At 42.6% G+C, this 14,795-nt stretch overlaps 1 protein-coding gene across 1 annotated transcript in view; it reads right to left on the bottom strand.

The window, feature by feature from the left end:
* Nucleotides 1-14,795, bottom strand: part of aspm (assembly factor for spindle microtubules) — a 28,820-nt gene that overhangs the window by 3,671 nt on the left and 10,354 nt on the right. The window contains exons 12-23 of the mRNA XM_028586606.1: nucleotides 14,431-14,576; nucleotides 11,972-12,057; nucleotides 11,645-11,857; nucleotides 11,060-11,264; nucleotides 9,819-9,961; nucleotides 8,668-8,796; nucleotides 7,846-8,040; nucleotides 7,387-7,478; nucleotides 3,066-7,287; nucleotides 2,641-2,790; nucleotides 2,291-2,482; nucleotides 1,333-1,525 (exon numbers count right to left, since the gene is read on the bottom strand). Of these exons, the coding sequence (XP_028442407.1) occupies nucleotides 1,333-1,525; nucleotides 2,291-2,482; nucleotides 2,641-2,790; nucleotides 3,066-7,287; nucleotides 7,387-7,478; nucleotides 7,846-8,040; nucleotides 8,668-8,796; nucleotides 9,819-9,961; nucleotides 11,060-11,264; nucleotides 11,645-11,857; nucleotides 11,972-12,057; nucleotides 14,431-14,576 (5,966 nt within the window). The remainder of the gene's footprint in view (nucleotides 1-1,332; nucleotides 1,526-2,290; nucleotides 2,483-2,640; nucleotides 2,791-3,065; nucleotides 7,288-7,386; nucleotides 7,479-7,845; nucleotides 8,041-8,667; nucleotides 8,797-9,818; nucleotides 9,962-11,059; nucleotides 11,265-11,644; nucleotides 11,858-11,971; nucleotides 12,058-14,430; nucleotides 14,577-14,795) is intronic.

Genomic DNA, 14,795 nt, shown 5'->3' with positions numbered 1-14,795 from the left:
ATTCATTGACAATGATTAGTTATAGCCCTACTACCTACTGTTCAAACGTTTGGAATATATATATTTGAATGGTCTTTCATGCTTCAAGGTTGTAAAAGTTTTGTATATTGAGAGAAAAGGCTGAAGAAAAAGATTAAAAAACAAATGTGTGCTATAACAAGCAGGTTGCTTTAGCGAAGCTCTTCTTCAAAATTTCACAATACAAACTGGTGGTTAGTCTAGGGTAAGCACTACTGGAATATCAACTGAACATACTATGGACTGACAAATCAGTTTAAAACTTCTTCAATCTAACCACTGAGTAGACCGCAGACAGCCCAAACAAAAACGGGGTCCCAGAATATTTAGAGCCCAATTGCACCGTTGTGGTTCGATAACGATCGAGGGTCACTTGCACTTTCCTGGACTGGAAAACAAATTCAAAATCCAATTCAAACTGTATTGTCCCTTGTTATGCAACACTGCGGGGAAATCGATTAAATGGAAGTTTGAATCATTTCATTCTTTTTTTTTTGGAGCCACACCTATTGTAAATTATATATTTGGTGTTTGAGTATGCTGTTTTTATCTGTTTAAATAACAATTGTTGTTTGGGGCGACCTATAGCTCAGCCAATTAGAGGGTCCCCCCCCGACCTGTGGCCCTTTGCTCATTGTCATCCCCCATAGCTCTCTCCCACCTTTCCCGTCTATCCACTGTCACTCTGAATTAAGAGAAAAAGCCCACAAAAATGATCTTTCAATAACCATTGTTGAAGCAAAGAAAAGGGGTCAATATAAAAGCTGATTATAGACCTTTGAACGGCGAAGTCAATCAGATTCAAGTATTAGCCAAGGAAACTCAAATATTATTTTTTTTTGTCTATGAGGCACTTATACTTTGGATGTTTAAATTGCAAAAGTCAGACACCTTATGTAATGAACTTATTCTCATCTTGACAACACAAGCACTTTTGATACAACAAAACAACCAAAATACATCAGAAGAGGAACCGATTCTCCCGCACTTCCTACAAAGTCTTCCCGTTTCTCAGTCTAAACGGTTGCTAAATTACAGCGGGTACAGACATGACTTGTCTAGACTGGAATCACAGTTTACCCCAATTCAAAAATACATATTTTACATAATACATAATAACCTCTTCCTCTGGTTGTGAGCAGTTTCATGTAAGAATATTTTTTTCTACAGAACTACACCTGTGAACGGTCGCTTTCTTAGTCTTATAACACTAACTTTGCAAAGTGTTCTCTTCCCCAACTACAATAAAGGTTGCTTTTCCAGTAAAGCTACATAGTGGCATATGGCTGAATTGCCAGAAGAAGTAAACCTTACCCAGGTTTCTCAGGGCCTCTAGGATGTAGGAGAAGTGTTTGAACCGAAGGAGGTATTCCAGGGCAGACGAGGTCTTGTTGCACAGTTTGTCCTCCTCTTTGGCGCCGGCAGAGACTTTGCGTAGACGGTGTCTCAACTTCACCACCTTGATATTGTCATTTAGTTGACGGGAGCGGTGTCCTCTCCACAGAGCCTGGAGGGAGATGGAGGGAAGAAAAGAGAGAGAGAAAAAAATTAAAAATAAACCCCTCATAAAAATGAGTTGTTAATCATTAGCACATCAGATCAGAGGGGGATGTTTACCATTTTATCCCGAAAGGGAGGAAAACTGAGGATTGAAATAGTTTATCAACTCAATCAAATTACTATAAATTATTATCATCATCATCATCATCATCATGGACTCTCATCTACAATCCATTCCAACCAAACATTTTGTTGATAAATTAGGTTCTCAAGTTGCCCTGATTTCCCTAAATGATATAGCCAAGAGTCATACTGCCCTCATGTGTTCAAATGCCCTAGTTTAGAGGTTGGACGTGGTAAAAAATATTACACAGTTACAGAAACTAACATTTTATTGGACTAATTTGTCCACTAACATCAGAATAAAGGCGACAATTCAATGCAATCTGCATTGCATAAAGGCAAATAGGTTTTTCAGTATCAAATTTCATTTTTGTGTCCCCGGACAGTGGTTCCAGATGTTCTGCAGAGGAGCGGAATAGAAGGAATATTGTACTAAAACGACTCCGGATTTTGTCCTCATTCATTTCCATTGAAAGTGCATTAGAAGAGGATCTCCTAATGGCCAGTATGAACAGGAGGAATGATTACAGCAAACACAAACCAGTTCCACTGTTCATAGGGGAACCTGACTATTGTATAAGACGCATCTGAAAAAGTGTGAACCCAGTACAGAAGTCATTTGCTCCAAATTCACCACTGACTGTAGTACCTGAGCTTTTACAATGCCCTGTTGAACCCTCTTCTGGCGCCTGAGAAGGAGGAATTTGCGGACTGCTTGCTGGATGACAGACGCCACCTTGTGGCGACGAGCTAACCAGCACTTGACTGCTCTCTGGGCTATGACCACCTTCCTCCTGTCTTCCAGATACCGTCTCCTCTGCTGCCTCGCTCTCACCCATCGCTAGGATGAGATGAAAAAAAAAGAATAAAAAACAAGGCCATCATTTGTATCACTGTAAGAAATGAGCTCAGCACTGATTCATTAAATTCATCAGAAGTGCTTTTCAGTGACCGATTTCATTTTAGAAAAATTGAATTGTTGTCTCTATGTTTCTGTACCTGTATGGTGATGACAGAATGGATTTGTCTTTTGGCCGACTCCAAAGCCCAGTGTGCTCTCAGAGCTCGCTGGATCTTTATGGCACGGAGATGGTGGAAGATCGCCGATGTGAAACGGAGCCTCCTCTCTGCCTTGGCTCTTTCTAGTACCTGAAACACAATAGCAAGGATTATAACTTTTATTTTTTCCTACAAATCACATTTTAATATGGTGAGCTTCTTTCCACAGGCAGTAGTTTCTCCCTCTAGTTTCTCCCTAATTTTAGTATATTCATTTATAATTTCGTCTATTGACCATATCAAATTACCACTTGTTAAAATACAAAAGGCTGCGAAAGACTACCCGTTTAAAGCAATTTTCTACAAAGTTAGTGAAGGCAAATTTAAGGCTGTCTGGACGACAGAGAAATGTGTTTTAGCATTACCTGTCGTCTTGCAATCCAGGCTCGGCAGTGTGTCTGAAGTGCGATGGCAGCTTTCCTGATTCGGGTGTAGTCGTTCCTCTCCAACCTGCCGAGCTGCACCGCCCGGACCCTCCGCTGAAGTTTCACAGCAGTCTCACGCTTCCGTTGGAAAATGCGCCTCTGCACTAAGCATCTCCAGCACGACTGGATCACAATGGCAGCTTCATTTTGTCGGCTTATGTCCCTCCTGACAGACCAGCCCCTAAACACTGCCTGAAGGGTGATGGTGGATTGCTTCATCTTAAGGAACTTTTCTCTCTCTCGTCTTTGAAGAATACAGGCGCGATAGTATCTCTGGATGATAATGGCGGACAGGCGCATGGCCTGGAATTTGACTTCCTCTCTGTGCTTTCTGAATGCAGACTGGATCACGGTGGCAGCCTGATGCCAACGAGCAACCGCCTTTCTGAGCAGCTGGCCTCTGTATGCCGCTTGAACAATGATGGCTGCGCTGCGCATTTCCAGATATAGACTTCTTTGTGCTTTAGCTGCAACAGCCGACCGATATTTTCGCTGAATTGTAAGCACGGACAATTTAATTTGCAGATACTGCTTGCGTTCGAAGAAGCCTCTGTAACCTCTCTGGATAACACTGGCGGCATGATGCCTTTGTTTGAGGATTCTTCTGGATTTCATGCCACGGAAAGCAGCTTGGAGTTTAATGACAGCTTCTCTAACATCCTGATAATGTTTTATCTCAATGTGTTTCAGTCTCTGAGCTCTAAACCTCTGCTGTAAGACACAGGCTGCCCAGCGTTGCTTCCTGAAGGCCGATTGCTGTTTATGCCTCTTGAGGTTTGCTTGGATGACAGTAGCTGCCCTGTGCATACTGGCAATGTTGGCTCGCACACGATGACCTCTGAAAGCTGCCTGAAGAACGATGGCAGAATGTTTTATTTTTAAGAACTTTTCTCTGTCACGTCTCTGAAGAATACAGGCGCGATAGTATCTCTGGATGATAATGGCAGACAGGCGCATGGCCTGGAATTTGACTTCCTCTCTGTGCTTTCTGAATGCAGACTGGATCACGGTGGCAGCCTGATGCCAACGAGCAACCTCCTTTCTGAGCTGCTGGCCTCTGTATGCTGCCTGGAGGACAACAGCAGCACTGCGCATTTTTTGGTATTTTTCCATTTGCTCCTTTGCTGCTACAGTGGCCCGATACCTCCTCTGAATGGTGATGACAGAGGATTTCAAAGTCAGATACTGCTTGTGTTCACAGAATGTTCTGTAACCTCGCTGGATAACGCTGGCAGCATGATGCCTTTGTTTGATGTTTTGCCTTAATTTCATTGCATGATATGCAGCCTGCAACATGCCAGCAGCTTTTCTGCGCTGTTGATAATGTTTTACCTCAAGGTTTCTCAGTCTCTGAGCTCTAAACCTCTGCTGTAAGACACAGGCTGCCCAGCGTTGCTTCCTGAAGGCCGACTGCTGTTTATGCCTCTTGAGGTTTGCTTGGATGACAGTAGCTGCCCTGTGCATACTGGCAATGTTGGCTCGCACACGATGACCTCTGAAAGCTGCCTGCAGAACGATGGCAGAATGTCTCATCTTTAGGAACATTTCCCTTTCTTGCCTCTGAAGAATACAGGCGCGATAGTATCTCTGGATGATAATGGCGGACAGGCGCATGGCCTGGAATTTGACTTCCTCTCTGTGCTTTCTGAATGCAGACTGGATCACGGTGGCAGCCTGATGCCAACGAGCAACCTCCTTTCTGAGCTGCTGGCCTCTGTATGCTGCCTGGAGGACAACAGCAGCACTGCGCATTTTTTGGTATTTTTCCATTTGCTCCTTTGCTGCTACAGTGGCCCGATACCTCCTCTGAATGGTGATGACGGAGGATTTCAAAGTCAGATACTGCTTGTGTTCACAGAACGTTCTGTAACCTCGCTGGATAACACTGGCGGCATGATGCCTTTGTTTGAGGATTTTTCTGGATTTCATGCCACGGAAAGCAGCTTGGAGTTTAATGACAGCTTCTCTAACATCCTGATAATGTTTTATCTCAATGTGTTTCAGTCTCTGAGCTCTAAACCTCTGCTGTAAGACACAGGCTGCCCAGCGTTGCTTCCTGAAGGCCGATTGCTGTTTATGCCTCTTGAGGTTTGCTTGGATGACAGTAGCTGCCCTGTGCATACTGGCAATGTTGGCTCGCACACGATGACCTCTGAAAGCTGCCTGCAGAACGATCGCAGAATGTTTCATTTTTAAGAACTTTTCTCTGTCAAGTCTCTGAAGAATACAGGCGCGATAGTATCTCTGGATGATAATGGCGGACAGACGCATGGCCTGGAATTTGACTTCCTCTCTGTGCTTTCTGAATGCAGACTGGATCACGGTGGCAGCCTGATGCCAACGAGCAACCTCCTTTCTGAGCTGCTGGCCTCTGTATGCTGCCTGGAGGACAACAGCAGCACTGCGCATTTTTTGGTATTTTTGAATTTGCTCCTTTGCTGCTACAGTGGCCCGATACCTCCTCTGAATGGTGATGACAGAGGATTTCAAAGTCAGATACTGCTTGTGTTCACATAATGTTCTGTAACCTCTCTGGATAACACTGGCAGCCTGGTGCCTTTGTTTGAGGATTTCACGGGATTTCATTCCTCGGAAGGCAGCCTGTAAGACAACAGCAGCATTTCTCATGGCACGCAGGGCTTGCATCTCCGCTCTCATTTTCTTGTTGCCTCTGTAACGTGCTTGCAAAACACTGGCAGCCCTGTGGAGATTCGTGTAGTAGGTTCTCTGCTGGTACTTTCGGAAGTGAGACTGAATTGTTACAGCTGCCGTGTGCTGGATGCGCAACTGCTTTCTGACCTCACATCCTCTGTAGGCTGCCTGCAGACAAATGACTGCGCTGCGCTTTGACAGATAGCCCAAACGGTCTTTTCTTGCCAGAGTTACTGCTCTGTACCTCCGCTGACAAACCAAAGCTGCTGCCTTGAGAGCTAGGAACCTATTTCTATTCCAAGTGGTGAGAAACTTTCTCTGAATGATTGTAGCAGCTCGGTGCATCTCTACAATCTTCCTCCTGGCGCTGTGGCCACGATATGTTGCCTGGATGACTAAAGCTGCAGATTTCATTGTTCGGTAACTCTGCACCTGTTGATCCCTGAGCATTTTGGCCCTGTAGCGCTCCTGAATAATGATTGCAGCACACTTTGTGGCAAGGTAAGCCATACGCATTCTGTGCATCCTGAACTGAGCTTGGATTGCTCTGGCAGAGTTGTGCTTCTTCTTTAGGTCATCTCTCGCTCTAAATCCCCGGTAGACAGCTTGTGTCTTTACGGTGGCCTGCTTCAGCTCTCTGTATTGTTTTTGTTGTGCCCTGCAGAGGAGAAGAGCTCTGTATCGGCTTTGGATGATAATCGCCGCACTTTGTATGAAGAAATATTGTTTCCGACATAAAAACATCCTAACTGAAGCCTGAATGACAGTCGCTGCCCAGTGATTTTTCTTCAGCTCCGCCCTAACTCTCATGCCTCTGAATCCAGCTTGGAGTGTAACGCAGGCTGCTCTTATGTGCTCATATACTTTCCTCATCTCTTTTCCTGCCACATAAGCTCTGTAGTGACGCTGTATGACCACAGCGCAGGCCTTCTTGGACCTGTATTCTGCTTGTGCTTTGTGCCGACGGTAGAGAGCCTGTATCAGTGTTGCACACTGGTGTCGCCGCTCTATCCTCTTCCTGTCAGCTCTGCCTCTCCAGTTAGCTTGTAGGACAAGCGCAGCATTCCTGAGAGCGTCATAATCCTGCTTTGTCTTAAGGGCCAAAATTGTGGCTCTGTACTTTTGCTGTATCACAGCTGCAGCTTTTCTAAGCACAAGGTAGCACATTTGGGCAGTATACTTCCTGAAAGCTGCCTGGATTACGGTTGCTGCCTGGTGCTGTTTTTTCAGGGACTCCCGAGCCACTTTTCCACGATAGGCTGCCTGTATGGTAATGGCAGCGCATTTCATCCTCACAAACATTTGCCTTTCAACGTCCCTTTCCACGGAGGCCCTGAACCAGCGCTGGATTAGGACGGCAGCGCATCTCATCTTCGCCACCTGTTTTCTGACAGCGTGCCCTCTGATGGCACTCTGAATGACAATAGCCGAGTGGTGCTGCAGTTTTAACATCTGAAAGCAGCGCCTCTGTGCATGACCTCTGTACCGGGCTTGAATGAGCACCGCTTCTCATGAAATTGATGGAGACACCTCCATGAATCCTCACAGAGTAGCAGTTCCTTTAGCCAGTGTGGACAAGATAAGAACAATCTACTCACAGAACAATTACACAAGATTCTTCCAGGGTTCATTATTGACAACAATGGCGTAGTATCTAAGGCGTTGGTAAGCCCTCAAGGCCGAAAACATCCTCCATTGAGCCTGTGACAAGATGCAATCTACAAATGGATAGACATTGAAATTGGATAACATTGAAATTTAAGCAAAATCACAAATGGTAAATAAACAGCATGTAGATTCATGACCAAAACTCTTAAAACTGTCTGAGGCAAGAAAAACAAAACCAGATCTGATGGCTTTTACTTGTTGATCTGGTTTTGTTTTTCACCTGAGAATGCTAAAAACATACAGTACACTCTTATTTCTACTGTAATATCTGCTAGGTGATATTTTTCATTTCAAATCAATTGTAGATATTAACTCAAAAACTCTAAAAATGGTTTATCACGTACAAGTATAGATTTTGTCAACAGTCCTTTTCATCCTCACACATGTAATAAACTCCTACCTGGATGACGGTTGCCGATTCATGCTGCAGAGCCCGAAGTTGAGCCTGTTTTTTTAGCCTCAGCCTGTTGCGGGCTACGTAACCCCTCCAGACTGATTGGATGACAACGGCAGCTCGATTCTGCCTCTTAGCTCTGCGCTTCTGGAGAAAACTCCTCACAAATAATTGGAGTTTCACAGCGGCCAGGTTTCTCTCCTGTGTCCCCAAAAAAATAAAAAAATAAAAATAAAAAGGGTCAATTATGGGTCATTAATTTTACTGATTTAGATAGATTTAGTTTCAATCAGTATCAGTGACCCACTTTCCATCTCCTCCATGCTTACAGTGGCTATAAATCAATATTTTAATATTAAAGCAACACTAGAGAACTTTTTGTAACTTAAAATAAAGTTTTCAAAATTGTTTCAGTGGTTCATCAACTCGTAAAAGGGTGAACAGCACTTAAGCATTCGCTCTGCGGCTCTCTACCGGCTTTAACCGCACTATGCAAGTTTGCCAGATCGAGTAGCAGATCTGTAGTTTCAATGAGACGTAATGGGACAGTTCTGCTTCCAACCTGTAGGGGGACCGGAGCTGGAAAAGTTCTTCAGCGTTGCTTTAATGCATCAAATGACTTTGGTTTTAGAATAGAAAATAAAGCAGGATAAAAGAGCACAAAACATGAACAAACCAAAATGTTTTTTTCAAAGTCTGTGACAGATTAATGTTGGTTCCGGACATAAATAAATGGCCTCACCCATGAATGAATTTGCTCAAATAAAAGAACAGATCAGATAAATAAAAGTCCCATTACTTTGCAGTTGTACCAAACACTTCACCAACCTTGTAGAGCTGTAGATCCTTCTTTAACCTGTATCGCCTCCAGGCGCCCTGTATGACCCGAGCTGCTCTGGTCTCATTGCGCAGGTCGAGCAGACGAGCACACAGGATAGCCAGGTAAGACATCACAACCTGTAAATAAACACATGTGGATGATGATGATGATTGATGTGTAGCCTTGCATCCTTTTTCTACAGAGTTTATAAAGATTGAATGATGGATCTAGAGCAGTCAGTCTAAACCCAGATTACTTTAAACATTAATATTATATTAATATTATATATATTAATATTAATTAATTAATATTAAATATTCACTGTATTTGACATACATAAAATGTAAAAAAAAAAAAATTTTAAAAGATGATTGGAATAATCATAATTGCTGCTAGTTAAACTACAATTAGATACAGAATTAGAAGTCTCTCACAGAGAAAAAAAAATTCAGACAAAGGAGACAGTCTTAAAAAAACAAAAACAAAAAAAAAACATTTCAGTTGTTTTAGCTGAATAACTACTGGTGGCCTACATTAGCGTTAGTATCGGTCATATCCCAAAGTACGCAATTATAACAGTTAACATTTTCAAATTAGAAATGTTCAGGTGATAAAACCACCTTAAGTCCTTCACCTGCCTAAAGACATCAGCATTTATAACTCACTGTAAATTGTGATTTTGCTCCAAAAACAATGTTTTATCCTCTGACTAATTTCCAGTCATGGGGGTGTCCTGCCTTCAAGAAGGTAGGATTTGAGAGACTGTTAAAACTTCTGAAGCTCTAAAATTAAGTTGCTTTAAAGAAACATGCATTTCATTATCATGTATTTCTGATTATCAAGTTTCTGATCTTTGCTAGTGGATATTTATGGCGTACTAAAATGAAAGCCACTGTTATGGCCATTCAGTTGTGCCTTAAAGCAAAACATACTTTCAGGGCTTCACCTATGACCCGATATTTATGAACATGAACACTATTCTTTTAATGCTGGAAAACAAGACATCTTGGGCTTCCAGGCAACAGCCTGCTCCAGTGACAAATTTGCTATACATTGGTAATGTTGACTAAGAGGATAAAGCAGATTTATACAGCTCTGCATTTGATAAAAACAATAATCTGTGTTCCTGCAGAGGGTAGAGGGTAGTGCCTGGTCTCACCTTCTCATTGGGGATCGTGTTGGACATGTCGGCTGGGTTGATCATGGCAGGAACTCCGCCCAGGAAAGACACTGCCGTGTTGACCAGTCTGAAGTTGTTTTTCTCATTCTCCAGTAGCTCTTTAAATTCCACTGACTGAGAATCTGGGCCGGTTGACAAAAACATTCATTAAGACTTTAATTTCTTCATAATCTTTTAAAAGTCCTACATACAAGTTCACAAATATACGTTTAGAGGCATGACATGCAGTCAGTCATTATTTTCTAAATGTATCCTGTAATTAAAAACAACCGTCTTTCAAAGTTTGGAAATTAGGAGAAATCAAGTTAAAACATTAAGCATTTGATTTAATTTCTTTTTACTTTTCAATGAATTTCCAAAGCTACACCAGTGTACTTTAATGACATTCCCCTTGTAGGAGACAAAAAAGCAGTTTGATGATATTTAAAGAGCAATAGTTATTATTTGAAGACTTCCCATATTTTGGTTATAGTTCTGATCCACTGATTTTGATTGACAGCTAGGCCACTGATCGGCCACACCATAGTAATTGTGGGTGTGGTATAATTGATAAAAGGGAAGTTGGAAACACGGGTGGAGTTTTTTTTTTTGTGGAAGTCCTAGCTTTGGTTGAGACCAAACCGTTTAACCACATCTAGTCATCCCGTTTCATCTTATTTGAGATCATTTCAGAAACCATCAGTATTGTTTATTTTCCCTGATTCATACACATGCAACATTAGCCTACAACGCTTTTTTAGGATCATAAAGATTTATTTCTATAGGTAGGATATTTGTGTTTCATTATTTTCAAACAATGGCCGCATGCCTGGATCAACAATAAAGGAACAAAGGTGCGTTAACTCCGCTCTTCTCTTGCTGGGGCAGTGGCTATAATTTTGTAACGAACACCCACTACACTCCTCATGAATGGTTTGTTTCAAATAAAAAGTCTAGATCCCGTAACAAGTGGGTTTACTGTGTGTACTGGTTTATTTGCTACAAATCCCGGGGATAATGTAATGACTGTATAAAACATGATGGGACTATAAATCCAGGTTTATTCCTGTCAGCATTTGTAAGTTTCCCTGATTTTTAAATTTTTTCCCACCCCCAAATGTTGCAGACATCTTGTCAAATACCCAGTTTCTACACTAATGCACCACAAATGTCTCAACGTCTTTAAACTGTGCATCCGAGCAGACAATTTCACGACAGAACAGCACACAGCTGACAAGTACCGTTCAAGGCTGTCGGCAAAGAGTCAAAGGAGTTGTCAGAGTCGCTGGCTGAGCAGTCGAGCTCCAGGCGACCCCTCGGTGAGCACTCGACAGTCTGGCTGGTGCGGTGACTGACAGCCCTCTCTGGCAGGAGACTGGGGTGGTAGTGGTGGATAAGGTAGCAGAGGACGCGGCCATCCGAGAACGTCACTGTGAAGTTCTCCACCTGCACAGACAGCCAACACACTTCATTTACAGTTTTTCTATCAGTTGGACTTGTGAGGGACTTTTGGGACTGTGACAGTTTGACACGAGTGAAAGTAGAGAAATGTAGCTGCCTCTAGGCACACGCAGCAGTTCAGCAACCCAAACAAAAAAACTGAAATTTACTTTTTAACCCTTACAAGTTTTTGCAGGTGAAACCGCCACCAAATACACAGCACCAAAGGCTACAACAGGAGAACAGTTCAATAATACATCAAATGACAAGAGGTGACAAAGTACCCCTGCATCCTGCTTAACGAGTTGAAATGAAAACAATCAATACAAACTCTTTACATTTTTACTTTCAGCTCACATTCCAAAAACCAAATACTTCAAACTCACCTTAAGATTGTAGAAGTCACACACAGTGCGGGCCCAGTCCATCAGCAGTGTAATCTTAGTGCTGCTGTGTTCATACAGCACCCTGGTCTTTGCGGGACTTGGCTGGAGGCCCCGGTCGGCCCTCAGAGACGCCAGCCTCCGTTTGGTCCTCAAGGTTCTCTTCAGGAAGCCAATTTCCTCCCTCAGCTGATCCTCGTCCAAAATCACCTCCACCTTAACGGATCATTTGATAACAGCATATCAATCAAATCCTTCCACAGGTTAAAACAGAAAAGGATGAATTGTGTGCCCTACTGGCAGATTTGAAACAAACTGTCAGGTACACACATGAAACGCAAAGATGATTTTCCACAAGAGGCTTAGGGTCTTCTCTCTGTGTCCATCCACAATGTCTCTGGAATCGATGATGGAGCCTGAAAATAAAGACACAATGCTCAAACGCCTTTGAACCACATCAGTTCATTGCATTGAAGTCTCATTACTAGACTACTTTTCTCCCTTTCGTATTATAAGCTGCATCTCATGGCCCTTATTTGACAGCTCCTTGGTCCTCTGCTGAACCGGAAGTTGTTCTGTCCCTCCTCGGTGAAGGCCGTCTCAAAGCTCTCATTGTTGCCCCCCCGAGGAGCGAGCATCGAGGAGGGCTCACCGAGAAGCAAGGATACACGAGAGCAGCCTTCCCGGAAGCCATGCAGCTGAAGGAGTTGCTAACGCCGCCCAAAGAGCTGACAAATTCATGAGACGCTTCAGAGGAAAGGACGTCTCATCCCTCTAAAAACACATTTTATCGCTGCTTCCTCGGTGGGAGGGACTAAGACAAGGAAGGGAGGCAAGTGGAGGAGTCGAGGAAGCAATTCAAGTAACATGAGAAGCACCTATAGTAAATGGAATATGTCTGGGTTCAACCCGCAGACTTTTTATAAAAGATGGACTTAACAGCTCCCCAAAAGTGAAGCCAAACCTCTTGATCGCCCCCTGGTGGCTGGCTGCAGTATGTATGTATGTATGTATGTATAAAAAAATAAAGCCCAACCCCTCTATGTTGGCCGATGGCACATTGGCCAAGGCTGTTGCTAAAGCCATTTTTAGGATGCAAAAGGAACTTGTTGTTTTAAAGCATTAGGGGTGGTCTTTTTTGTGACTGAGTTGCAAGCAAAATTATTGCATTTAAATTTCCTTCATGTTCTTGAAATGGTAGGTTTCGTCAAGGACCGCTTAGTCACCGACACGTTCCCTTATGCAGAAGTGCATTAACAACCAAGTATATTGTTAAATAAAAGGGAAAAGCAATCCAATGATGTCGCTGAGCAGCTGTACAACAGCTGGTGTTGATCAAACATAAAAATGTGTGCAGTGAAATGGCAGGTGTTCATTCTGAAGTGAAAGATGTAATAAATAGAGGTCGACCGATTAATCGGCCGATTTTTGGCTTTTTTTTTTTACACATAATTGGCATCGGCCAATATCCCAGTATATCATGCCGATTAATAGGCAGGCGCATCTGCGGGCAGCCTAGTGTTAAAAACATGAATAGGCGACATTTTTTACAGCGCACTCCGACCACCTGCCTCCAGCCCCTCCCCTCGTGAATTCTTGCGCTGTGTGTCTCGCACAGTCACTCCAGGCTCCGACGCTACCGTTAGTAGTAGCTAGCATATTGCTGGTGTTCTTGCCTTGGGATTAACTGTACTAAAAAACCGTACAAAACACCGCGGCCACACCGCTGTGGAAGCTCCCCAAATGTCATTTATCAAAGCCTGGTTAACCCTGTGCGTGGCAGTCTCATCCACTCCTATAACGGAGCTAACTGGAGCTAACCGCTAACGGAGCTAACCGCTAACGGAGCTAATAGTTGCTAACAGAGCCTTCAGTTCTCCGTGCCTGTATCCATTAACTGAATCTATGGACTCGAGCATGAATATAACCCTTAATTTTATTAAATTGGCTGGACGAGTTTTAAATTACAAATCACAGTTTTGATCCTAATGAGTGCAACAGGACATCTAACCGTAGGATCCCCAAAGCACAGATACAACACTTCAACAAATGAACAATGATCTAACAAACAAGGTGAACAAGAATTGACTTTAGATAACCCTAGTCTGATTTGATTCAACAGGAGTTAGGAGGAAATAGTGTTGAGATTAATAATAACATGTCACTTTCTGTGAAGATGTGCAGATTTGTATTCTCAGAAGTTTAATAAATGCTGCTAAGTGCACTAAACTTTATTTTTTCATTTACAAGTTTATTTGACAAAGTTTATTTTCTTCTTACCTGTTTTGTTTATTTAATATATTTTTCATATATTATTTATACAATATACAGTATGTTTTTAAATTATACATTTTTAATTCAAGTATACAAGTGTAGATTGGTGAAGTATGCAATAAGAGTTTTTGTTGAGAAATTCTGTGTATATTAGGGTTACATTTTATCTTTCAAATAGGTTTAAAAACAAGCAAATATCGGCCAAATAATCGGGCAAAAAAAATCTGCAGCATTTATCGGCCATCGGCTGACCTTGATTTCTAAAGATCGGCATCGGCCAGAGAAAACAGATATCGGTCGACCTCTAATTATAAATGAATAAAACGTTTAACAATGGTGAAAAAGAGCCCAGTATGAAAATACAATAAATATGCACCACTTATGTGAAAGAGAACATCAGACCGTAACCTGAAAATCTCATTTTGTGGAGGACAAACAAACAAACAAACAAACAAACAAACATTCTTTCAGGTTGAGCGGCTCCGCGTTTTTCCCAGGAGAAAAACAACAATTACCGTGTTCATCCTTGAGGTCGACCCCTTTGCTTTTCAGCACTTGCAAAGCAATGTCGACGTTGTGGACCTTCTGCAGACGGCTGATGGCTGGCAGACGGAGCTTGGCCGACAAACTCCACTCCTGGATGAGGAGCTCCATCACGCGCCTGGAAGCAAAACCCCACATGAAAGACCTACTTTAAAATGATGCTGCATAAGAAACTTTGCCTCTGTTTTTTGACATCTTAGGACTTGTTGCTTTGGCACTTTTTTTTTACTCCAATAACCTCACATATTCCTTCTACTGTAGAATCAATGAATGCTGATGGTTTGAGAGCCCTAAATGACCACAATCTACATCATTTTAGACAACTACACTTGTCTCT

Source organism: Perca flavescens, chromosome 9 (genome assembly GCF_004354835.1).
Source record: "Perca flavescens isolate YP-PL-M2 chromosome 9, PFLA_1.0, whole genome shotgun sequence".
NCBI lineage: Eukaryota > Metazoa > Chordata > Actinopteri > Perciformes > Percidae > Perca > Perca flavescens.
Note: the sequence above shows the minus strand (reverse complement) of the source record. Positions and strands in the feature narration are given on the sequence as shown.